Source organism: Cheilinus undulatus, linkage group 4 (genome assembly GCF_018320785.1).
Source record: "Cheilinus undulatus linkage group 4, ASM1832078v1, whole genome shotgun sequence".
Classification (NCBI taxonomy): Eukaryota; Metazoa; Chordata; class Actinopteri; order Labriformes; family Labridae; genus Cheilinus; species Cheilinus undulatus.
In genome coordinates, this window is record NC_054868.1 from 1,739,384 (window position 1) to 1,764,739 (window position 25,356).

Genomic DNA, 25,356 nt, shown 5'->3' on the forward strand with positions numbered 1-25,356 from the left:
AACGTATAAAACAATCCATCCTTGCCTTTGAAGATGATGTCATTAAAGCTTATAAAACATTACATCCTTGGATTTGAAGATAATATCATTAAAACTTAAAAAAAACATTCAATCCTTGCCTTTGAAGATGATGTCAGCAAAGATTATAAAATATTTTTACTTTAATTTTAAAGATGATGTAATCTTATCTTCTCAAATAACCCATCCTTGCCTTTGAAGATAGTGTCATTCAGGCTTATAAAACATTCCATCCTTGCCTTTGAAGATAATGTCATTAAAGTTTATAAAACATTCCATCCTTGGATTTGAAGATAATATCATTAAAACTTAAAAAAAACATTCAATCCTTGCCTTTGAAGATGATGTCAGCAAAGCTTATAAAATATTTTCCCTCTAATTTTAAAGATGATGTCATCTTATCTTATCAAATAACCCATCCTTGCCTTTGAAGATAGTGTCATTCAGGCTTATAAAACACTCCATCCTTGCCTTTGAAGATAATGTCATTAAAGCTTATAAAACATTCCATCCTTGGATTTGAAGATAATATCATTAAAACTTAAAAAAAAACATTCAATCCTTGCCTTTGAAGATGATGTCAGCAAAGCTTATAAAATATTTTCCCTCTAATTTTAAAGATGATGTCATCTTATCTTATCAAATAACCCATCCTTGCCTTTGAAGATAGTGTCATTCAGGCTTATAAAACACTCCATCCTTGCCTTTGAAGATAATGTCATTAAAGCTTATAAAACATTCCATCCTTGGATTTGAAGATAATATCATTAAAACTTAAAAAAAAACATTCAATCCTTGCCTTTGAAGATGATGTCAGCAAAGCTTATAAAATATTTTCCCTCTAATTTTAAAGATGATGTCATCTTATCTTATCAAATAACCCATCCTTGCCTTTGAAGATAATGTCATTAAAGCTTATAAAACATTCCATCCTTGGATATGAAGATTATGTCATTAATACTTATAAAACATGTCATCCTTGCCTGAAAAAAATAGATGCTCTCTATCAGTGACAAATCTGTTCCTCTGATTCTGATCAGACGTTTGTGACCGAAGCCAGATAAAGTTCCTGCAAGTCGGCATTCCGGTGCTTGAGAAAAATGGATACAAAGTTGTTTTCTTAAAAAATTATTATTTTCTGTTTTTTCTCATTTTATGCAATTCCGACATTTTAACTACTCATCTGATGAAAAAAGTAACACAAATGTGATATTTTAAAGCGTTAATTTTGTGTTTTAAAATGCCTTATTCTCGCAGTTGCTGCAAGGATATTGAGGGTAGGGGAAAGCGAAACTGCTGGGTGATAATTGGCCACACAGTCTGCCATTGTTCCCAGTTTCAGCCATTGAGATGGACAATAACAAACACCGCATGGTTCACACGCCACCCCCTAGGCATGTAACTACAGCTGTTTCTAGTTATCACCTTTAACAACAAGCCTCAAGATGCACCCTGCAGGGAAGAAAAGTAGAAGAGATGATGAAGAAGCAGCAAGAATTATCAACAGACTTTGAACAACTTCAAGATCACTCGACAGGGCAAGTTTGATGACGGCGGATTTGCTTTGGGAATATTTTGATGAGCGTCACCAGTCCGATTCAGAAGCTTGGTTTGGGTGGACTTAATGTAAATGTGGCTCTGTTGTTCACGCCCATCTCCCGGCCTGCCTGAAGGTAGGAGAAGTCCTGAAACTTTGAGCCTGTTTTTCTCAGAACAAACAGAAACTAGAATTTAACATTTAAATGAGCATATCTTTGTAAAATATGATCAGATTAAGGTGTATGATACACCATTTGAAAGCTTGGAATCTACACTTTCATAATGTGTAAAAAAAACTCAAAAATGACCTCGGACGACTTGCAGGACTTTTTACCAGCTTTGGTCACATTTGGATTCATTGATCCAGTTTACCGCACAGTAATCCACCGATTTATTGTTTCAGTCTTTCTATAGGGATCCTACCTTTCTATTATTAGACTGGTATGAAGACATTTGGGGCTTTTTGAGGGGCTTGGTCCTTGATGTTGGGGCGAGGAGTCCTCCTCAGGGACTTTTTGAAGAATCTAAATCTGTTCTGATGCTGTTATTCACTGTTGGCCCATTACTGCCTTTCAGGTCTGCTGCTGGAGGACAACCCTTCCATCAGAGCCATCACTCTGGGTCACGGTCACATCCTGCTGGGGACCAAGAACGGAGAAATCCTGGAGATCGACAAGAGTGGACCCATGACACTACTGGTTCAGGTCAAATACATTTGTGTGTAGTATTGTATGGTATGAAATCGTAACATCAAACAAAAACTGAAACATTGGCTGTGATAGATTTACTGACATCAACAATGTTCCTCTCCCTGCGGATTTTAAATGTTTGTTTGTGTTGCATTCAGGGTCACATGGAGGGTGAGGTCTGGGGTTTGGCGGCTCATCCTCTACTTCCTGTCTGTGCAACTGTCAGCGATGACAAAACTCTGAGGATCTGGGAACTCTCCAACAACCACCGCATGGTCGCTGTCCGAAAACTGAAGAAGGGTGAGGCATCTGTAGGGAAATCTCAGCCCTCTGAGCTCCAGCAGACAGAACTCTCCTCTAGTTATAACTGGAACAAAAATTACAGTTTATATCCAACCTGAGGAGATGACAGCAGAGAGAGAAATATTAAAGAAGGAACAGCTGAATTCAGCAGACCCCCCCTCTTTCAAACTGTTGCATCATCACACAACTGTGTGTGCGCTTCATCAGAATCTGCTGACAGCAGGATTGGCAGCTTCTGTTTTTTAAATATGCTTTATTTTTAGGTTAAATATGTTGGTTAGGTTTGTTTGGGTTCTGTTGCTTTCTCCTGCAGAACCTTGAGAACTCTTGAATAGTCTTGAATTGCACTGTCATTAAAGGTGTATTAAATGTTCTCAGTTCTGGTCTTAAATTGTTCTTAAATGATTTTTAAAAGCATTTATGAGTCCTGCCTCCTATCTTTGCACATGCTAAAGCTTTTACAAACCTTTGTTTTAAAAAGCTTTACAAATAAAGTTATTGCTGAGTTTTTACTTCAGACTGATGACTTTTTTAAATCCTCTGGCCCTCTCTGAGGACCTGGAGGACCCTGACATTTCCTCACTGCCTGCTCATGACTCTCTGAGTATCACCTGGTGGTTACCTGTGCTTTACCTGTCAGGTGGGCGGTGCTGCGCCTTCTCTCCAGACGGTAAAGCTCTGGCGGTCGGTCTGAACGACGGCAGCTTCCTGGTGGTGAACGCCGACACACTGGAGGACATGGTGACCTTCCACCACCGCAGGGAGCTCATCTCTGACATCCGCTTCTCCCAAGGTACCTGAACGCACCACTCGGCTGCAGCTGAAGATGATTGGTGGGTTTGTTGGTGATGTCACTGGTGTGTGTGTGTGTGTGTGTGTGTGGGTGTGTTTCAGATGCGGGGAAGTACCTGGCTGTGGCGTCACATGACTCCTTCGTGGACATCTACAACGTCCTGACCAGTAAGAGGGTCGGGATCTGTAAAGGAGCCGGCAGCTACGTCACGCACATCGACTGGGACTCCAGAGGTAAAATGATCTGTGCATATGCTACGCTAGCACAATAAGTGTTAGCATAGAGGATAACTGTTAGCATAAAGGATAACTGTTAGCATAGAGGATATATGTTAGCTTAGAGGCTAACGGCAGCAACATCACACACATCCACTAGGACTCCAGAGGTAAACTCACCTGTACACGTGCTATGCTAACACACTAACTGTAAGTATAGAGGCTAAGTATAAGCATAGAGGATAACTGTTAGCATAGAGGATATATGTTAGCTTAGAGGCTAACAGCAGCAACTTCACACACGTCGACTGGGACTCCAGAAGTAAACTGATCTGTGCATATGCTACGCTAGCACACTAACTGTAAGCACAGAGGCTAAGTATAGGTATAGAGGATAACTGTTAGCATAAAGCATAACTGTTAGCATAAAGGATAACTGACAGCATAAAGGCTAACAGCAGCTATGTCACGCACGTTGACTGGCAACCCAAAGGTAAACTCGCCTGTACACATGCTATGCTAGCACATTAACTGTTAGCATAGATGCTACCTGTTAGCATAGAAGCTAGGTATAAGCATAGAGGATAACTGTTAGCATAAAGGGATAACTGTTTCCATAGATGTTCTGTTAGCATTAAAGCATAACTGACAGCATAAAGGCTAACAGAAGCTACATCACATACATCAATTGGGACTCCAGAGCTAAACTGATCCGGACACATTCTATGCTAGCACACTAACTGTTAGCACAGAGGCTAACTGTTAGCCTAGAGGCTAAGTGTAAACATGGAGGATTACTCTTAGCATAAAGGATAAATGTTTGCATGGAGGCTAACTGTTAGCATAGAGGATATATGTTAGTATAAAGGCAGCTATGTCATGCACATCGACTTGGACTCCAGAGCTAAACTGTACACTTGCTGTGCCAACACGCTAACTGTTTGCATTGAGGATAACTGTTAACATAGAGGCCAACTGTTAGCATAGAGGCTAAGTATAAGCATAGAGGTTAACTGTTAGCATACAGGCTAACGGCAGCTATGTCACGCACATCGACTTGGACTCCAGAGCTAAACTGTACACTTGCTGTGCCAACACGCTAACTGTTTGCATTGAGGATAACTGTTAACATAGAGGCCAACTGTTAGCATAGAGGCTAAGTATAAGCATAGAGGTTAACTGTTAGCATACAGGCTAACGGCAGCTATGTCACGCACATCGACTTGGACTCCAGAGCTAAACTGTACACTTGCTGTGCCAACACGCTAACTCTTAGCATAGAGGCTAACAGTTAGCATAGAGGCCAACTCTTAGCATAGGGGCTACATGCTAACATCCTGACCACTACATACCCAAATGAAATGCTTTGATGCTGCATCCTGAACATGACTTTTGTTTCTAGGTAAGCTGCTCCAGGTGAATACGGGTGCCAAAGAGCAGCTGTTCTTCGAAGCGCCGCGAGGGCGAAAACAGAACATCACCGTGGCCGAGGTCAGTCTGCGTTTGGTGCATGAACTTTAAATCAAAATAAACGTACACGGACAGTCACTCAAGCGTTGGTGTGTTTCAGTTCGAGAAGTTGGAGTGGGCCAGCTGGACGTCGGTTCTGGGACCGGCCTGCGAGGGAATCTGGCCGGCCCTCAGCTTCGTTAACTGTGCCTCCCTCAGCAAAGATCGTAAACTGCTCGCCACTGGAGACGACTTCGGCTTCCTCAAACTGTTCAGCTTCCCATCCAGGGTGAGATGTCATAATATCAGAAATTACACTTTGATAGGATTCCAGTCAAAGTCTGACAAACTAACAAAAATAGAAGGACTAGACTCCTGATGATGGAGAACTTCTTGTTTATAGTTGTACAAGATGCAGGCTATCTTTTCAAGTTATCTAAATTGAAAATACTTTGGGAGCAATTGGAAAACTTGGTTGAAGTGGCGAGAAGCAAGAACTATATTGACATCATTTGGAAAAAGATGTTGGCAGTATTTGAAATAGTAGGTAGAACATTTGGGAAAGATTGTAGAAAAGCAGATGGAAGTAAGGAGCAAGAAAAATGTTGGAAGAGCTGCCAGAAGTGGTAAGAAAACAAGAAATAAGTTGGCAACATTTGGAAAAGTTGGTGGAAGTGCTGCAGAGCGTTGGCCTCTGCATACTTCTCTAAATGTTGGCAACAAACTTGTGCATTTCAGACATGGCTCTCACCTTGTTGCTCACTTAGTTTCTGTCTGACTCTGTCGACCTCAGGGACAGTTCGCCAAGTTTAAGAAATACGTGGGTCACAGCACCAACGTCACCAACGTCCGCTGGTCCAATGACGACTCTCTTCTGCTGTCGGTGGGCGGGGCCGACACAGCGTTGATGATCTGGAGCAGAGAGCCACCGGGCCACAAAGAGAGCAAAGCTGTGGACAGCGAGGAATCAGACGATGACACAGAAGAGGACGGAGGTAAAACAGAGAAGCTTTAATTTTGAAAGTCTTCCCATGATATGTTGATAAGGTTTTGTAGAAGAAGCGGAGGATTTCTTCTTTTTTTACTTTAACCCTTTAAAACCTACCATTATGCAGGTCCGCCAGGACATATTCTTACATTTTTACACACTGTGGTGCCATTTTTAGGAGTATGTTTATTTGCTTTTCATCAATATAACCCTTATATCCCAAGTTTTAATAATATGTATTGACTTATGTATTGACTTAAGTGCAATAAACCTAAAAAAGATGAAAATCTTTTTGGTTTTCACATATATTTCAAAATACAGAAATTGCACAGCTATAGCCCTCAAATTTGTAAATTTAAAAAAGTTGCACAGTATCCTTTGGAACCACAGGAAATTTATTTGGAGTCTGTACATAACTTGCTTTTAGAGATATAGTCAATTTTGTAACCTGTAAAAAAACAAACCAGATGAGTAGTTGAGCTCCTCATCCAATGCTGTAATTAGTTCGAAAGCTTCGCGCCAGCTCTAAAACTGTTTGGCACGATCAAGGTTTTGCAAATCCATAACTACATATGTGTGGAAGTGTGTCAAAGGTGTGTGTGATGGATGTCTCGTGTGTGTGGGTTGTGTGTCTGAGTGTTTTTGTAAAAAAGTAGGGGTGAAATGAGAGTGAGGGCGAGTATGTGTGCAGGTTAAATTCTTCAGTGTATTACATGGAAAAAATACAACTCCCAGGAAAATAACGCCACTTCCTGTTGTTGTGGCGGGGAGCCTATGAGGTAGAGACATTTAAGAATCATGTGACAGGTCATGCCCACAAGGTCATGACGTTTATTTCAACATAGGAAGTGCTGCAAATACCTGTGGTCTCTTTTACAAAGATTTTTGTTCCGTGCACTTTATTGTGTATTTTAACAAACCCATCACTGCAACGAAAAAGCGCTCTGAAACATGAAGAATGTGTGAAATGTTAGTGTGACTCCCCAGGTTTTATATGCAAAAAGAATGACTGATCTATCTTATCCTGTTTCAAATCTACCACCAATAAAAAATGGATATGTTTATCATAGCGCCGGGGCTGCGCTGGGTTCTATAGGGTTAAAGTTGTGCTGTTTTTCAGGATACGACAGTGACGTGGCGCGGGAGAAGGCGGTGGACTACATCACAAAGATTTACTCGACTGGTATCAGGAACATGACGGGAACCAGACCTCACCTGCAGCACAAGGAGCTTCCTGTGGACGAGAGGTAATGTGTCCTGACAGCAGATCAGACGTGTAACTTCAGAGACTGTGGAGGGACCCCAGGACTAACCTCTATCGCCCTATCGCCCCCAGAGAGAGGAGCTCCTTTACTTCATTATGATCTTCTCTAGCAAGACTCTTACTGAAGGAAGCGAGATAATAACCACCCACACTTTAAACCTCTGAAGTGACGCGGTGTTCATCAATCATGAAAGCACATCATTAGATCAGTGCTTCTGTTGTAGATATTCAGTTTTCTCCCAGGTCTTTATTGGTATTTAAATGATATGAGATTGGAGTTTCCTTCCTTTATTCTTCTCAAAAGAAGCATCAACAAAGATTTTATTTTAAAACATGTTTAAAGTATTGAACAAGTTGACCACCTTTAAAAGAGGTGATATTGAAGATTGCATTGTGTCTCTATCAGGCCTCCAGTGAGTCGAGCTGCTCCGCTCCCTGACAAGCTGCTGAAAAATAACGTGACCAAGAAGAAGAAGGTGGTGGAGGTATGAACATGGTATCAATACGTGGTTGTCTCATTTTTAAAGGGTAACTAATCAAAAAAACTAAATAAAGGAACTGTTTTCTGTTTGTCGTGTTGTGTTTAATGACCTTGTTATGACCACGTGTTTGTCATGTTGCGTTCAGGAGCTGGTGTTGGAGCACGTCTTCGGCTACAGAGGCTTCGACTGTCGGAACAACCTTCATTACCTCAACGACGGCAATGACATCATCTTCCACACCGCCGCTGCTGTCATCATCCAGAACCTGTCGGCTGGTCAGTAACACACTCATGCTGAGCTGCTTCTTCTTCTTCTACTGTTTCAAATGCCGTTCGTGATGACATCACTCTCTCCTCTTGTCCTGACAGGAACTCAGAGTTTTTACCTGGAGCACACAGACGACATCCTGTGTCTAACCGTCAACCAACACCCCAAATACCAGAACATCATCGCCACGGGGCAGATCGGTGAGTCCCTGAATTAACGTCAGCTTCACGTTAGTTTGCTGTTGGCTTCTTGTTGGCTTCATATAGAGGCTGGTCATGATGTCACGGTCAGAGTGAGTGTCGCCGCTCAGCCACTGAGGGGCAGAACTGACAGAAATCAGTGTGGAGTAAACAGTTTTAGTTCAGCTGAAGAGTGCCGTCTTTTTAATAACTCCATCCTGACGGTGTTCACCGTGGTCAGTCCAGATCCTCAGCTGATAGAATCTATTTATAGAAATGTGCGGAGCCTCAAGATAAAGCTAGGCTGTTACAGTAGATACAACAAGCATTCAGTTTGTGATGAGTAGAAGCTAAACCCCACTATACACTCCTTTCTCTGACCTTAAGGCATGCTAACTCTTTCTAGAATAAACTCATAATGATGTCCATGGTTATAAATTAATTTAATATCCAGTAAACACTGCTGACAAACGTGTTTGTTGATGTTTCTAGAGATCTGTCAGAGGCTGATTATTGATCACTGTGTTGTTCTCATGCATGACGCTGCTTTCTGCTCGCTGCACCTCTTTTTTTTTTCCACTGCTTCCTCATCTCACCGCCTCACCTCATCACCAGGTGACATCAGCGACCTGCCAGGTAAGCCCTGTCACTACCTCACTCTCTCACTCTCTCATCACTCACTCGCCCATTCTCTCTCTCCCTCCTGGTCGTCTTTGTGTTCATGTGGAGAGCTCAGTGTTTCTAACCTTGTTGGTGTCGTTCGCTCTCGTGGTTAGAGGCTGATGTGTCGGGTGAGTATCAGCAGTCAGGATCCAGAATGTTCTGTTTGTAGATCTGTCCCCTGACCCCGGTCTAATGGATCCTAATGAAAACACGGTTTATTGTCCTCCCTCAGCTCCATTGCTCAACAACACCAGCACACAGATACAGATCTATGGATGTCATTAAAATAAGAAACATTAAAGGCTCTACTGTTTAAATGTTGGCTTTATGTTTTTTAAAGCTACGTCCACTCCTTAAACACATCCTTTGATAGGGTAGAAACCTTTTCATAAACCGTGTTTTCATGTTTGCCCTGATCTGTTCGAGCATCTCCAGTGTTAGCCTGGATCAGTGCCATCTTTGGTGTGTTTTTGTGATTAGACTGTAGTTCAGATGCAGATTATCTCAAAGTTTTGTCATAGATAGTGTACACATTGGTCACAATTATTGAAATGGGGATCAGCTGAGTTCAGTGAGTGTGTCTCAGTGATTGTAGTATAAAGACACCTGTATCTGGAAGGTCCAGTCACTGGTTCATCAGTATTCCTGGCTACCATTACACCATGGAGACACAAGAACACTCCAAACAACTCGGAGAAAAGTTGGAGGATGGAGACAAAAAAAACATTTCCAGTGCTCTGAACATCCCCCAGAGTTCAGTTAAATCCGTCACCAAAAGTCATGTAGGAGACTCCGTGGTCAAGGGGCAGCATCATGCTGCGGAGAGACTTCTCAGCAGCCGGCCCTGGAAGGCTTGTAAAGGTAGAGGGTGAAATGAATCCTATTCAGTCTGACAGAGAACTACAGCTTGGGAGAAGATTTATGTTCCAGTCAGACAATGAGCCGAAGCATCCAGAGAAAGCTACACAGAAATGGTTTAAAGACAACAAGGAGAATGTTCTGGAGTGGAAGAGTCAAAGCCCAGGCCTCAGTCCAGTAGAGCAGCGGTTCTCAACCTTTTTGAGTCGCGAACCCAAATTTAACATGCACTGTTGTCCGCGACCCCACTCCCCCCACGCTTCTCCCAAACACGCACGCTAACCACCATCCACCCCTCCCGTGCGCGCTGTCTGCGATGCTGAAACAACAAACGGTGCAGGTATAGGCCTACTGAAAAAACAACTGAAAATTGTAGTTACTTAGAGTTTTTATTCTACTCCCTTTACTGCTTGTCAATAAAATCCTTGCTCCAATTTCACTCTAATGTCAGTGGAGAAATCAAAAGATTGCAGAAACATTTAAGTGAAGCAATCGTCAACAAGTGTGAGAGAGAAGAAAAACAGCAGCTTTGCCTCAAGATTTTGAGGGCTATGTCTGTATATGATGAATAACATGTACAATAAATCTAAGTAGATACTTGTTTTTTCATGACATTCTGTCTATATTCATAACTTCTAATATTTTAAAGGTGTTCCGTGTCTTTTCTGCTGCTTACACGCCCGACCAATACAGCATACTGTTAGTGTCTGATTTACAAACAAGCAACTTAAGCTCACACTTAAGCTATCAGTTCCTTATTGAGACACAGGTCTTACCCAAAGGCACAATAACATCCTAGTTTTTGGCAAATCGCTTTTGGATTTATTAAAAAACATGTAGCAGCATCACAATAACTCTTTAATGTGACCAACAGACTGACAATGGCCGCTACATCACATCATACTGCTGGTAGTTGAGCCAGTTAACATGTAAACAAATAACGAAAACTTTATTTTTCTTTTAAATTAAAGAAACCGATATCAACACATACTAATTAAAGCCTTAAGAAAACACAGTGGGGAGGAAAATGTTGGACATTTCTGTTGCTCAGAGCCTGCTAACATGAAAACACTGCAGATGTTCTGTGTTGTTTCTGCTCGTGCGTGAAAAGCCATATTTCAAAAAGTGGGGCTGATATTTACGGAGCTCGAAGCTCTGATATCAGCCAGGGCCTTACATTTCTCAGCTGGTGGAGCTGCTGTTAGACTTTCTGGTGACTTACCTTGAAACCCCTTCTGCTGCTGACCCAGGTCTGAGCTGGAACACTTTTTCTGTGAAGCCAATCGCTCCATTATTCATCAGGTAGCTAGCAAACTTGCTGTAGCTGCAGCTAAGGCAACAACATGCGAGCTTTTTTTCTTTCTCTTTGTTTCTTTTTTTCCGCTGTCATTGAACAGAATCTCCGGCGACCAGTTCAGATCTTACAAACTCAGCTGAGACAATGAATTTTTGACAAATAATGAATCAGAAAACAACTAAAATGACTCCCTGTCTAAAATTATGTAATTTAATATTAATTATGTGCATTTATATTTTTCCAAAATGATTTGGCGACCCCCAGAAATCATCTCGCGACCCCAGTTGGGGTCGGGATCCCAAGGTTGAGAATGGCTGCAGTAGAGAATAGTGGCTGGAATTAAAAGGGGTGTTCCCACCTGATCCCTGATCAACCTGACAGAGCTTGAGCAGTTTATCAAAGAAGAAGGGAGTAAAATTCCAGAGTCCCAGATGTTTGAGCCTGACTGAGACCTATCCACACAGACTCAGAGAGACTGAGACCTATCCACACAGACTCAGAGAGACTGAGACCTATCCACACAGACTCAGAAAGACTGAGACCTATCCACACAGACTCAGAGCTGAGACTGAGACCTGTCCACACAGACTCAGAGAGACTGAGACCTGTCCACACAGACTCAGAGCTGAGACTGAGACCTGTCCACACAGACTCAGAGCTGAGACTGAGACCTGTCCACACAGACTCAGAGAGACTGAGACCTGTCCACACAGACTCAGAGCTGAGACTGAGACCTGTCCACACAGACTCAGAGCTGAGACTGAGACCTGTCCACACAGACTCAGAGAGACTGAGACCTATCCACACAGACTCAGAGAGACTGAGACCTGTACACACAGACTCAGAGCTGAGACTGAGACCTATCCACACAGACTCAGAGAGACTGAGACCTGTCCACACAGACTCAGAGAGACTGAGACCTGTACACACAGACTCAGAGCTGAGACTGAGACCTATCCACACAGACTCAGAGAGACTGAGACCTGTCCACACAGACTCAGAGCTGAGACTGAGACCTGTCCACACAGACTCAGAGCTGAGACTGAGACCTGTCCACACAGACTCAGAGAGACTGAGACCTGTCCACACAGACTCAGAGAGACTGAGACCTATCCACACAGACTCAGAGCTGAGACTGAGACCTGTCCACACAGACTCAGAGCTGAGACTGCAGCCAAAGATGACCCTGCTAAATTACATTGATCATGATTGGTTTATAAAATCAATAAAAGAGTAAAACTGGGACCACACATGCACAGGGAGAACGTACAGGCTGACACAGAAAGAGGTGGGAGTTGTTGAAAAGTGAGACAATGTCAGGACTGATTCTGGCTTCACAGTAAAAGAGGGCGGGGCTTAGACTGGCTAAAAGATCAGACTGAATGTTTTATAGGTTTCAAAGGATGATTATCATTGGAGGCAAGGACGGAATGTTGGTGAAGCTGGGGAAGTTGGGGCTTTTTTTTCCCATTTTTGCCAAATAGTAGAAAAGTGGATGGAACTGGCGAGGAGAGGGAAACCCCTCCCTCCTCGCCAGTTCCAACCACTTCTCACAGGATAGTCAGCATAAGGGAAAGATTTTCACTTTCTTTATACTGACCAGACACAGTAGAGCAGTGGTTCCCAACCTTTTTCCCACTAAGTCCCCCTTCACATATCTCAGAAGAGCTGTGGCCCCACACGACACACGAAAAAAAGTATCTTATTGCTGTCAGGAATACACATCATTTTAATAGTTTTCATCATTTAAAGCCAAACAAAATAGCCAAAAACACAAGTGTTATTAGTAAAAGAGTTTTAGATAAACCATTCCTGTGTTTTATCGTGATTTTAGATGCAGATGGACCCTCATGCCCCTCTGAAATCTCTGGTGCCCTCCCAAGGGGGTCCTGGACCCGAGGTTGGGACCAAGGCAGTAGAACAGGGGTGTCAAACTCAATGACCTGAATTAAGGTCTAACCTGAGGGCCTAACAGGGTCCACATTTAACCAAACTGTTAACCTCATTTTTGCCAGTAATAAATTCTAGGGAAAAAATAAGCACGAATGATAAATAATTTTGAGATTTAAAAGACAAAATGATTAGATAAAATGTCAAAATTATTAGTTCACAAGGTCACAACACAAAATGAGATGTTAAAATAATGCTTTGAAAAGGAAAATATATCAAAAAAGAAAGCCACAAATGTGTTTATAAGGCAAAAATATGACTCAAAATTTAAAACAAGGCGTCTAAAAGGTCAAAATATGAGATAAAAAAGCCCAAATAATAAATTGAAAAGGTCAAAATATGAGATAAGCCAAAATAATAAATTGAAAAATCCAAAATATTGGATAGAGTCAAAATTATAAGTTGAAAAGGTCAAAATATAAGACAAAAAGTCAACGTAATAAATTTAAAAGGTCAAAATATAAAATAAAAGTTCAAATAATATGTTGAAGTCATAATTGCGCAATGAAAATTTTAAAATATGAAATGAAAAACACAAATGAATTTGTTTTCCCATATTTCTTTTTATCTAATTATTTTTAATTTTTTCCATATTTTTATGACTTATTATATTTAATATGGCCAATAATATTTGATATCATTTTTGATATTATGGTATGGATATTATTATTGGATATTTGATATCATCAAGGTAAGTTTATTTTTTTATACTGGAGGAAATCTGCAGACCTCATATTTTAGGGCCAGTTATAATAAGAATGGGATATGATCTTGCGGGCCGGGTGTAACTGTACCATGGGCTGGATTTGGCCCCCGGGCCTTGTGTTTGACACCCCTGCAGTAGAGGACCATTTTGACTGATAGTTAGCTGGGACTAGCCTTGAATGGGGCCATGCCCCCCGGTGACTGGAGTACCAAATCAGTCAAAAACTCGTCCTAAAACTGTCTGGCTTGTAGCCATCCTTATTCTCTTACTGACTCCATGTTTCTGTGTGTTCTTTAATACTGCTGTTCATCAGTTTTGCTTCCATACTTTCTTCCATTCTTGATTCTTTGGGCTCTTTGCATTCATCCCTGAGGTCTTTGGTTCCTTAAAGCCTAGTCCTACAGTTCCTGATGGTCTTTCTTTCTTAGTTAGACTCCTTGGTCTGACTGTTCCTTCAACCCTTCCCTCACAGTTGGAAGAATGTTGAAGTCCTTTGTGTGTTTCCTTCGTTCTTGTGTTCCTTGGTTCCTTTAGGTCACAGGATCTGTTGATCCTCGAATCCTCACAACATCAGCTACTTTAGCCCCACAGCATTGTGGTTCCAGGATGCCGTAGGTCTCACTGTTCCTCAGTGAAGGCTCATGGGTCCACAGTTTCTACAACTTTGGGTTCTAATTTCTTATTTTTTCGCACATCCGTCATCTACTTACATATTTCAGATTGCCAAACTAATGTCAATATTAGACAAAGATAGCCTGAGTAAATACAAAAGTCAGTGTCAGGGTAAATCCATCCAATCATTGTCCTGCTCCATAACCCAAGTGTGCTTGAGCTTGAGCTCATGAACTGATGGTCGGACATTCTCCTCCAGGATCTTCTGCTAGAGAGCAGAATTCAGTCCTCAGAATATTTTCCCAGAAGTCTTGGGGATCATCAGGATGTTTTTAGTCAAATGTGAGACGAGTCTTTGTGTTCTTTTCGGTCAGCAGTGGTTTTGGTCTTGGAACTCTCCCATGATGCCATTGTTGCCCAGTCTCTTTCTGATTGTTGAATCATGAACTCTGACCTTAACTGAGTCAGTGAGGCCTGCAGGTCTTTAGATGTGGTTCTGGGTTCTTCTGGGACCTCCTGGATGAGTCGTCCATGTTCTTTTGGAGTCATGTTGGTAGGCCTGCCTCTCCTGGGGAGGTTTACCACTGTTCACAGTTTTCTCCATCTGTGGGTAATGGCTCACAGTGAGTCCGAAAGTCTTAGAAATGTCTTTGTAACCCCTCCAGACTGATAGATGTCAGTGACTTTGTTTCTCATGTGTTCTTGAGTTTCTTTAGATGGTTCCATGATGTGTTGGAGATCTTTTAGCCTACTTCACTTCATCAGACAGGTTCCATTTAAGGGATTTCTGGATTCAGCAGGTCTGGCAGTAATCAGGTCTGTGTGTGGATAGTCAAATTAAGTAATATCAAAATGTTTTTGATGACCTGAAACATTTAAGTGGACAAATACACCAAAAAAAAAAAAGAAATCAGAAAGGGGGCAAAGACTTAGACTTTAGAGTTTCTGCACTAGAAAGTGTCCAGATCTCTGTCTCTCTGGTGTCCCTGATGGTCTTTTGAGATCCCTGTGAGCCAGCGGAAACTTAAGGGTTTCAGGTGCGCATGCAGAACTTCATCCAAAGTTTTGCACCATAAAGTCCCTGTAATCTCAGGTATTCCAGCCCTCATAACAGGGAATTTTAAGGAAAAAATAACTTCAGGATTTAAGTAGAACCTGGTTTTGTCCCACTCACCTCTTAGAACCCCCATGGAAAGTTCCTAGATTACAAATTCAGCTTACTCCTCCTACCCTTTAGCTCTTGGCCTCCTTCTGTCCTTGTTTTTGGTTCCTCAGTCGTGTGGTTCCTGTGTTTCTGGCATGTTCTTCACAGGCCTCGCTCCATCCATTCACGTGTGGGACGCCATGACCAAGCAGACGCTGTCCATCCTCCGCTGCTCTCACGCCAAAGGTGTCGGCTACGTCAACTTCAGCGCTACTGGGAAGCTGCTGCTGTCGGTGGGGGTGGAGCCTGAGCACACCATCACGGTGTGGAGGTGGCAGGAAGGTACAGGTCTAAATATTCTTTGATTTCAACAACAAAGCTGTAGAGTCATGTAAGAACATTCACAGCCAGTCATGGGGGGACAGTCATGGTCTTTGGGGGTAGTATCTGGTGTCCCAGTGCTGTAGCCTCCCTCTGATCTTTCAGGCACTAAGGTGACAAGTAAAGGAGGCCATGCCGAGCGGATCCTGGTGGTGGAGTTCAGACCAGACTCTGATACTCAGTTTGTGTCTGTGGGCATCAAACACATCAAGTTCTGGACTCTGGTGGGAGGTTCACTCGTGTACAAGAAAGGAGTGATCGGCTCGGTGGAGGACGGACGGATGCAGACCATGCTGTCTGTCGCCTTTGGTGCTGTAAGAGAACAAACATTTAGGACCTTCTAACAGGATTCCAGCTGAAACTGTAACATTTTATTTCATTTTGGCTGTTTGTTTACATGAAAACAGCCCAACTGGTGTCCTTCTGCAAACCAAAACAGACACAATATAAAAAAAATCAGCTTACTACATTGCTCTATCGTTATTAGAACACAGAGCATCTTCCCTTGTGTTGACTGTTTTTTTCTGGCAACTTTTGAAAATGTAGGTGGAAAAAATGGCCACTGTTTTGAAAAAAATAACCTAGAGAAGAAGCCCCCAACATCCCCAGCTTCATGAACATTCCATCCTGGCCTTTGAAGATAATGTCATCCTTTGACTTTTCTAAAACATTCCATCCTGGCCTTTGAGGATGATGTCATCCTTTGACGTTTCTAAAACATTCCATCCTGGCCTTTGAGGATGATTTCATCCTTTGAATTTTCTAAAACATTCCATCCTGGCCTTTGAAGATGATGTCATCCTTCAAGTTCACAAAACATTCTTTCCTTGTCTTTTTTATGCATTCCACCCCATTGTCTGTCTTCACAAAAATCCCAAGCTTCCAACATCCCAGTTTTGGAAACATTCAGTAATTACCTTTGAAGATGGTGTCGTCCTTCAAAGTTTATAAAACGTTCCATTCTTGCCATTGAAGATAATGTCATCCTTCAGAGTTTGTAAAACATTCCATCCTTGCCTTTAAGGATGATGTCATCCTTTAAAGTTTATAAAACATTCCATCCTGGCCTTTCGCATGCATTCCACCACATTATTTCTCTACACAAACACCTCAAGCTTCCAACATCCCAGCTTCGGAGACATTGCGTCCTTGCCTTTGAAGATGATGTAATCCTTAAAGTTAAAGGAAAATACCATCCTTGCCTTTTGCATGCATTCCATCACAATGTCCATCCACACAAACATCCCAAGCTTCGCAAACATTCCATTCTTGCCGGTGAAGATGACGTCATCCTTTGAAGTTTATAAAACATTCCATCCTTGCCTCATACATAGATTCAGTCTCATAGGCCGCCCACACTGGTGTGTTAGACATTTTTGGATGTTTACACCTCTGCTCTGTAGAGGGAAGTGGATGTTAGCATGCATGTGTTGATTCAATATAATGTCATAGCGCCACCTACTGGCCTGGCATGGCTGCTAAGATCTTTTTGTTGTATTAAGTGTTGTCTGAAGGCAGATCTTCTTAGAAACCCATACACTTTCAGTGGATTGTTTCCATGTAAACTTTTGACCGAATCATTTTGCAGAGTTTTAAAGGATGTGAACTTTTATGTCATCCAGAACAATCTGACGTTCACTGGTGCTATCAACGGAGACGTGTATGTGTGGAGGGAACACTTCCTGATTCGTGTGGTGGCGAAGGCCCACAGTGGTCCAGTCTTCACCATGTACACAACGCTGAGGGACGGGCTCATCGTCACTGGGGGAAAAGAACGACCGTGAGTGGTTCAAAGTTCAACGATTATTCACCAGTTTTCTGACCCACCAGGTCTAAACCATCCCAAACCAGCCGAAACTTTTCCAGTGCTCAGACACCATGATGGAGTCCACCTGCAGAGGTCTTCTGTCTCTGTTGTTATAGTATCAGACAGGTATTGATTTTAACTTATCAGTGATGATGATCATTTGCTGATATTAAACTCCTCACTCTTTAAGTATGAGGTCATTACATTTTGGCTTTCCTACAACACAGCGATCATTTCTGCTGTTAGAATTTTTGAGAGAAAAGTCCAGAATGTCCATTAAAGTCAGAGTTTTGCTTGGCTTGTTGGGATAATTTGCTCTGAAATTTCATGTATTTTTGTTGAAGTTTGGGGAAAATGTTTGTTTATTTTGGAGTTTCATTGGAAGCTGTGGGGAAAAATAGCTTTTAACTTTTTTATGGGAGTTTGTTTGGATATCTGGGGAAGTTTGGAAAACTGCAAGGCCTTTTCAAGAAAAAATGGGAAATCAATTTGTATTTTGGGGTGTTTTCATGGAAATTTATTTGTAAAATTTTGGGAATTTGTTCGGGAATGGAGGGTTCTACTTGGAAATTTTAAGATTTTTAGGGAATTGGTTTGGATGATTGGGGTAATTTTCTGTAATTTTCATGGAATTTTGAGGAACATATCAGTACATTTTGGGAAGTTTGGTAAGAAATGTAAGGGGTAATTTGTTTTGGAAGCTTGTGGAATTTGCTTCTCACTTTTCAGGAATTTAGCTGCATCCTTGGGAATTTTTTATTGGAATGTTAAGGCTTTATGATAAAGTTTCCATGAAACATTTGGGGGAATATTTGAAGACATTTTGGGCTACTTTTAAAAAGATGTTTAGGATTTCTATAAGAAATTTTAGGTCAATTCTTGGAAATTTTAATAAGTTTGTGTGGATTTTTAAGAGGAACTTTTCCAAAAGAGTCAGAACTTTTAGTATAAATGTTGTTGATGCTTGGCCTTTATCTGTCCTCATGGTCCGTCATCAAAAGGAGTCCCTCATCCCTCTCTGACACTGTTTCTGACCCCCAACATTACTCAGCCTAAACATCTGCGCTAAAACTGATCCAGGTCTGGATTTTATGCAGAAACTGTCACATTTGTGAGGAGTTTAAACAAAAAGCATACTGAAATGCAGGAATAATAAACTTGATTTATTCCACAAAAACCTGACTTCAAAAGTCCAACAAGAAACAACACGAAGCATGGAAACTGTTGGAATAATAACAGAAATAATCAGGAAACACAAGGAGAGGAACACTGAAAGATAACAGTGAGACAGGAAACAAAGAATGCTCTGAAACTCAGAATGAAAACTCAGGATCATGACAGAAACAGGACCTTCAGGAGATCTTTTTGGTCTAAACTACTTCCGGTGCCAAGACTTTAAACTGATCAGGTCTTACTGATCCCAGACAAGAGGATTCAAACTAAAGCTCAGGTCTCAGGGGTTAAAGTGTAAAATCTTGGTATCATGACGACCCCAGGGCAGATATGCATCCAGTCAGATGTGAGAAAATAATGATGCTTTGTGTGCGACAGGACCAAGGAGGGTGGAGCTGTGAAGCTTTGGGACCAGGAGATGAAGCGCTGCAGGGCGTTTCAGCTGGAGACCGGTCAGCCAGTGGAGAACGTCCGCTCCGTCTGCAGAGGGAAGGTACGCACCGATCTGATGATTAAACAAAAATCTGATGTAGTAAAAACAGAGCGATAGAAAATGAGCTCCATTCCCTGTCCAGTTCCTGAGGGGTCATGAATTAACGTGGCTGTGCCTGTTGGTAGTTTTGGAACATTTTTAGGTTGACAACACAAAAGGACTGGGGTTGATTAACTGCACAGAATCATTTAGACATTTCTGAGTCCTTAAAATGGTCTGTGCTGTATTCATATGTTGTGTGCACACGCAGGTGTGAAAACTCTTAGTCTTTAAGAAATCAGAGATGCTGGTTGGCTTTTGAATCTCACCAGTCACAGCAGCACCTTTCTTCAACAGTTATATTCAGTGTTAACAAACCATCCTGGTCATTTAGTTACCAAGTGGTGCCTCTTTAACAGCTTTTCTCCCTCGTATTGTCATAAATGTTCTTCTAAAGGAAACACTGAAAAACTGTTACGACAGTTAATTGTGGAGAATTATTAGACTGGAATGACAGCTTGGGGCTAGACTGGCCTGCAAGCAAAGACAAGGATGGAATGTTTTAAAAGCTTTGATGACAAAACTTTTCTAAAGACTTCAAAGGATGACATCATCATCAAAGGCAGAGGATGCAATGTTGGTAAATTTCTGGCACTTTTCCCTCATTTTTTGCCCAATCCCAGAATTCCAAGATCAAAGTCAGAATTATGACATCATTAAAGTCAGAATTCTGAGATCAAAGTCAGAATTTCTAGATTAAAGTCAGAATTCCAAGATCAAAGTCAGAATTATGAGATAAAAGTCAGAATCGCAAAATCTGAGTCAGAATTCCAAGATTAAAGTCAAAGTTCCGAGATCAAAGTCAGAATTCTGAGATCAAAGTCAGAATTTCAAGATCAAAGTCAGAATTCCTAGATTAAAGTTAGAATTCCGAGATTAAAGTCAAAATTATGAGATTAGACTTAAAATTGCAAGGCCAAAGTAAGAAATTATATATATTTTTTTTGAGACACAACTTTTTTTTGTGACTTTGATCTCAGAATTAAGAACAATCGGCACAATCGGCTCTCCTCCACAGACCAGAAAAAGTCAACATCATGAAGTTTAAATATGCTTAAATGGAAGTGGGCCATAGTTGTCAACTTTTTAAAAAGTGGGTGGAATCTGCGAGGAGCGAGGGCCAGCTCCGCCCATTTTTTTAAGAGTTGCCAACCAAGGTCAGACAACATCAGAGAAAGATTGTCGGCATATCTTCGTTCTAATAACGATTGAGGGATGAAGAATGCTGAATAGTTTTGTAACTCATTAGCCACGAGCTAAGAGGCTAGTGGTGCCTCTTTAACAGCTTTTCTCACTCCTGTGCTTTAAAGGACAGGCTGATAAACTGTTTAGGCCGTAAATCTGGTGGGTACTGTTAGATTGGTATGACAACTCGATTTAAGACAACTAGTGATGAGGGAGCCTTGATGTCATTCACAGAAGAGCCAGTCCTAAGAGCTGGCTCCAGTTTGAGAGACGGTTTCCTTTTTCCAAGTTTTGTTGAAAATCTAAAGACATAAGAAACCAAAATGGTTCCAAATGAAGAGCAGTTTGGTAGCAGAGCCAGAAGATTCTGATCATTACAAAGTTAAAGAATTCCTGTTCCAAGTTTTATGGGTTCTGAATGATATATTTGAGCATTTTTCTTCAGAATATAACCAGCAGACTTTCTGACCCACGTCTTTTATTCCAGGGTAAAATCCTGGTTGGAACCAAAGACGGAGAGATCATCGAAGTCGGAGAAAAGAACGCTGCATCCAACACCATGATCAATGGGCACACTCAGGGCGGGATCTGGGGTTTGGCAACTCACCCCTTCAAAGACGTCTTTATCTCGGCCAGCGACGATGGGACGATCCGGATCTGGGACCTGGCTGATAAGGTGTGGCTCTGTGGAGGACGGGGTAAGAATACAGAGTAATGTTTCCCGGTCATCTCATGCGCCGCTTTTCCTTGTTTTTGGTGTTAGAAACTTCTAAACAAGGTGAGTCTGGGCCATCCTGCTAAGTGCACCTCCTACAGTCCAAATGGAGAGATGGTTTCTATTGGGATGGAGAATGGGGAGTTCATCATCCTGCTGGTCAACTCGCTCACCGTGTGGGGCAAGAAGAGAGACCGCAGCGTGGCCATCCAGGACGTCAGGTACAACGCCAATCTCATACCAGGAAACAGTGACATCACTGTTTGATTTCCTATGATGGTAACTAAAGGTTACTTCCTGTCCAGGTTCAGCCCTGATAACAGATTCTTAGCGGTCGGTTCAGTGGAGAGCGCCGTAGATTTCTATGACCTTTCTCTGGGGCCATCTTTGAACAGGATTGGTTACTGTAAAGACATCCCGGGATTCGTCATCCAGATCGACTTCTCTGCCGACAGCAAATACATCCAGGTACAATTTAACCCAGGTAAATTATGTCGAGGTACAATATAACCCAGGTAAATTATGTCCAGGTACAATATAACCCAGGTAAATTATGTCCAGGTACAATATAAACCAGGTCACTTATGTCCAGGTACAATATAAACCAGGTAAATTATGTCCAGGTACAATTTAAACCAGGTAAATTATGTCCAGGTACAATATAACCCAGGTAATTTATGTCCAGGTAGAATTTAACCCAGGTAATATAAATCCAGGTACAATTTAAACCAGGTAATATACATCCAGGTACAGGTTAACCTAGGTAAATTATGTCCAGGCACAATTTAAACCAGGTAAATTATGTCCAGGTACAATTTAAACCAGGTAAATTATGTCCAGGTACAATTTAAACCAGGTAAATTATGTCCAGGTACAATTTAAACCAGGAAAATTATGTCCAGGTACAATTTAACCCCGGAAAATTATGTCCAGGTAGAATTAAACCCATGTAATATACATCCAGGTAGAATTAAACCCAGGTTATATACATCCAGCAACAATTTAACCCTGGTAAATTCGGTCCAGGTACAATTTAAACCAGGAAAATTATTTCCAGGTAGAATTAGACCCAGGTAATATACATCCAGGTACATTTTACCCAGGTAATATACATCCAGGTACAATTTAAACCAGGTAAATTATTTCCAGGTACAATTTAAACCAGGTAATTTATGTCCAGGTACAATTTAAACCAGGTAATTTATGTCCAGGTAGAATTAAACCCAGGTCACATACATCCAGGTACAATTTAAACCAGGTAAATTAAACCAGGTACAATTTAAACCAGGTAAATTATGTCCAGGTACAATTTAAACCAGGTAAAGTAAACCAGGTAAATTATGTCGAGGTACAATATAACCCAGGTAAATTATGTCCAGGTACAATATAACCCAGGTAAATTATGTCCAGGTACAATATAAACCAGGTCAATTATGTCCAGGTACAATATAAACCAGGTAAATTATGTCCAGGTACAATATAACCCAGGTAAATTATGTCCAGGTACAATATAACCCAGGTACAATATAAACCAGGTAATTTATGTCCAGGTAGAATATAACCCAGGTAAATTATGTCCAGGTACAATATAACCCAGGTAAATTATGTCCAGGTACAATTTAAACCAGGTAATTTATGTCCAGGTAGAATATAACCCAGGTAAATTATGTCCAGGTACAATTTAACCCAGGTGAATTACTTCCATGTTATATCCAACTAAATTAAAAAACATCCAAGAAAAATTTGTCCTGGCTAAAAAAAATCATCTAGTTTAAACATTCAAGTAAAAACATCCAGGTAAGAATGTGTCTTGGTAAAATCTGTCAAGAAAAAAAAACCCTCCAGTTTAAGAATCACTGAGGTCAGTTCATCTAGTTAAAAAATTGTTAGGGTAAAATTAAGTCACAAGGAAAAGATCAAGGTAAACTCTGTCCAGGTAAAGTTATGTTGAGTTCAAATACATCAAAATAAAATAACTCCAGGTAAAGTTTGTCCAGGTGAGTTTAGTTGCTAGTCTCACTAACTCTTGTTTCTAAAAATAAAATCTCTATGGTCTCCATCTCAGGTGTCCACGAGCACATACACTCGACAGGTGCATGAAGTCCCGTCTGGTAAAATGGTCACAGAGCAGGCCGTGTTTGAGAGGATCACCTGGGCTACCTGGACCAGGTGAGTCTGGCTGCCAACGTTTAGCTATAAGACCAGAACTACACTGATGCTACCATGCTTCTGTAAGGAAAACGATGGTTCAGATCATTCTTAAAGTTATGACTGATTGACTAATTGATTGATTGATTTGATTGATTGATTGATTGATTGACTGATCTCACATTTTGTATCTTGTGTATCTTGAACGCTAAGTGTTACTCAGTTAAAAAAGTGCAAGAATCATGTCAGAGTTTATTCTTCTGGTGTCAAAATAAATCTAAGAGTCTCCTGTTTAATCCTGATACTCTGTTGTTTCCCAGCATCCTCGGCGATGAGGTTCTCGGCGTCTGGCCTCGTAACGCTGAGAAGGCCGACGTGAACTGTGCTTGTGTTTCACACGCCGGTCTGAACCTGGCCACCGGAGACGACTTCGGCCTCATCAAACTCTTCGACTTCCCGTGTTCAGAAAAATTTGTGAGTATGAAAGTCTGAAGGTAAATCCTGGAAGAGCGTGGACTGTGGTACCAACTGTTGGCTCCGCCCTCTTTTCCTCTACAGGCCAAACACAAACGGTACTTCGGGCACTCGGCTCATGTGACCAACATCCGCTTCTCCTGTGACGACAAATACGTCATCAGTGCCGGAGGCAGCGACTGCAGGTGAGACTCAGAGACCCTTTAAAGTCGTCAGAGAGGACGCCAGTGTGTATGGAGTCAATACCGTTACAAAGCTCAAGAGCAGGACAGTCAGCATGAATGGGAGGAGAATGGTTTAACTAAAGATTAGAGATCAGGTTGACATTTAGAGCACAAACTGAAAATCTGGGAACAATGAGGAAGTTTAGCGCACAAAGGCAGGTTTGAGGAAAAATTGGAGTCTGAAATCAAAAAGTTATGACCTCAAAATGTTAGAAAAATAAATGTTGCTGCCAATCATTGACCAATCTCAGAGCCTAATAGAAAATAATCAAATACTCAGTAAAATGTTTTTATTGAATTTATTTCAGTTTTATTTTTTTCAATAAAAAACAGTGGAGTTGTGTAAGCATACTGGCCTTTTAAGGGTTAAAAACCCCCAAAATATTATCAATATTTGATGTGTTTATTCCAGGCTGAAGTAGTTTAGAAGACTGACTCATTTTAAGTGGAATAAATATAAATACATTTTTATTTTTTTAATCTGATTTTAGGAAGCTGGCAATTTTTGTCATTAGAACTCAAAAGTTTAAGCATTTTTTTTTAATCTAACACTGAAAAAAAAAAAAAAAACAGTGCATCAAAATAAATGTTGCTGCCAATCACTGACCATTCTCAGGGCCTAATAAGAATAATAATCAAATACTCTGTAAAATGTTTTTATTGAAATTAGTTTTTAGTTTGTTTTTTTTCAATAAAAAAAACTATGGAATTGTGTTAACATACTGGCCTTTTAAGGGTTAAAAAATATTATTAATATTTGATGTTTATTTCAGGCTGAAGTAGTTTTAAAGATTTATTAATTTTAAGTGGAAAAAATATAAATATATATATATTTTTACATTTGGTTTTAGGAAGCTCGCCTTTTTTGTCGTTTTGGACGTTATAATAATTTTGTTTTGTTTTTTCAGTAAAAAACAGTGGAACTGTTTAAAAATACTGGCCTTTTAAGGGTTAAAACCTCAAAAATATGATCAATATTTGACGTGTTTATTTCAGACTGAAATAATTTTAAAGATTGACTTCTTTATTTTTTCATTTTTTATAAGATTCATTTTTGGGCCTTTATTAGAGAGAGGAGGACAGTGGATAGATTGGGAAACAGGGAAGAGAGCGGGGAGAGACATGCGGGAAATGGTGCCACAGGCTGGATATGAACCTGGGCCGCCCACGTACATGGTTCACGCCTGAACCACTCGACTACCGGTGCGCCCCAAGATTGACTTGTTTTAAGTGGAAAAATTAAAAAATATATATTACTTCTACAGCAGCTTTTGGGAAGCTGACATTTTTCTGTCCTTAAA

General features: G+C 41.0%; 1 protein-coding gene across 3 annotated transcripts in view; it reads left to right on the forward strand.

The window, feature by feature from the left end:
* Positions 1–25,356, forward strand: part of LOC121508122 (echinoderm microtubule-associated protein-like 6) — a 48,116-nt gene that overhangs the window by 17,978 nt on the left and 4,782 nt on the right. The window contains exons 20-41 of one of the 3 annotated variants that reach the window (XM_041784669.1): positions 2,134–2,261; positions 2,405–2,546; positions 3,190–3,342; positions 3,444–3,575; positions 4,960–5,048; positions 5,128–5,295; positions 5,800–6,001; positions 7,115–7,241; positions 7,665–7,743; positions 7,886–8,015; positions 8,109–8,207; positions 8,802–8,822; positions 15,585–15,758; positions 15,903–16,111; positions 17,420–17,577; positions 19,156–19,270; positions 20,982–21,170; positions 21,258–21,430; positions 21,515–21,677; positions 23,275–23,378; positions 23,678–23,831; positions 23,916–24,016. In XM_041784669.1, the coding sequence (XP_041640603.1) occupies positions 2,134–2,261; positions 2,405–2,546; positions 3,190–3,342; positions 3,444–3,575; positions 4,960–5,048; positions 5,128–5,295; positions 5,800–6,001; positions 7,115–7,241; positions 7,665–7,743; positions 7,886–8,015; positions 8,109–8,207; positions 8,802–8,822; positions 15,585–15,758; positions 15,903–16,111; positions 17,420–17,577; positions 19,156–19,270; positions 20,982–21,170; positions 21,258–21,430; positions 21,515–21,677; positions 23,275–23,378; positions 23,678–23,831; positions 23,916–24,016 (3,010 nt within the window). Of the gene's footprint in view, positions 1–2,133; positions 2,262–2,404; positions 2,547–3,189; positions 3,343–3,443; positions 3,576–4,959; positions 5,049–5,127; positions 5,296–5,799; positions 6,002–7,114; positions 7,242–7,664; positions 7,744–7,885; positions 8,016–8,108; positions 8,208–8,801; positions 8,823–15,584; positions 15,759–15,902; positions 16,112–17,419; positions 17,578–19,155; positions 19,271–20,981; positions 21,171–21,257; positions 21,431–21,514; positions 21,678–23,274; positions 23,379–23,677; positions 23,832–23,915; positions 24,017–25,356 lie in introns of those variants that run through there. The other 2 variants (XM_041784670.1, XM_041784671.1) reach the window with 2 other exon arrangements.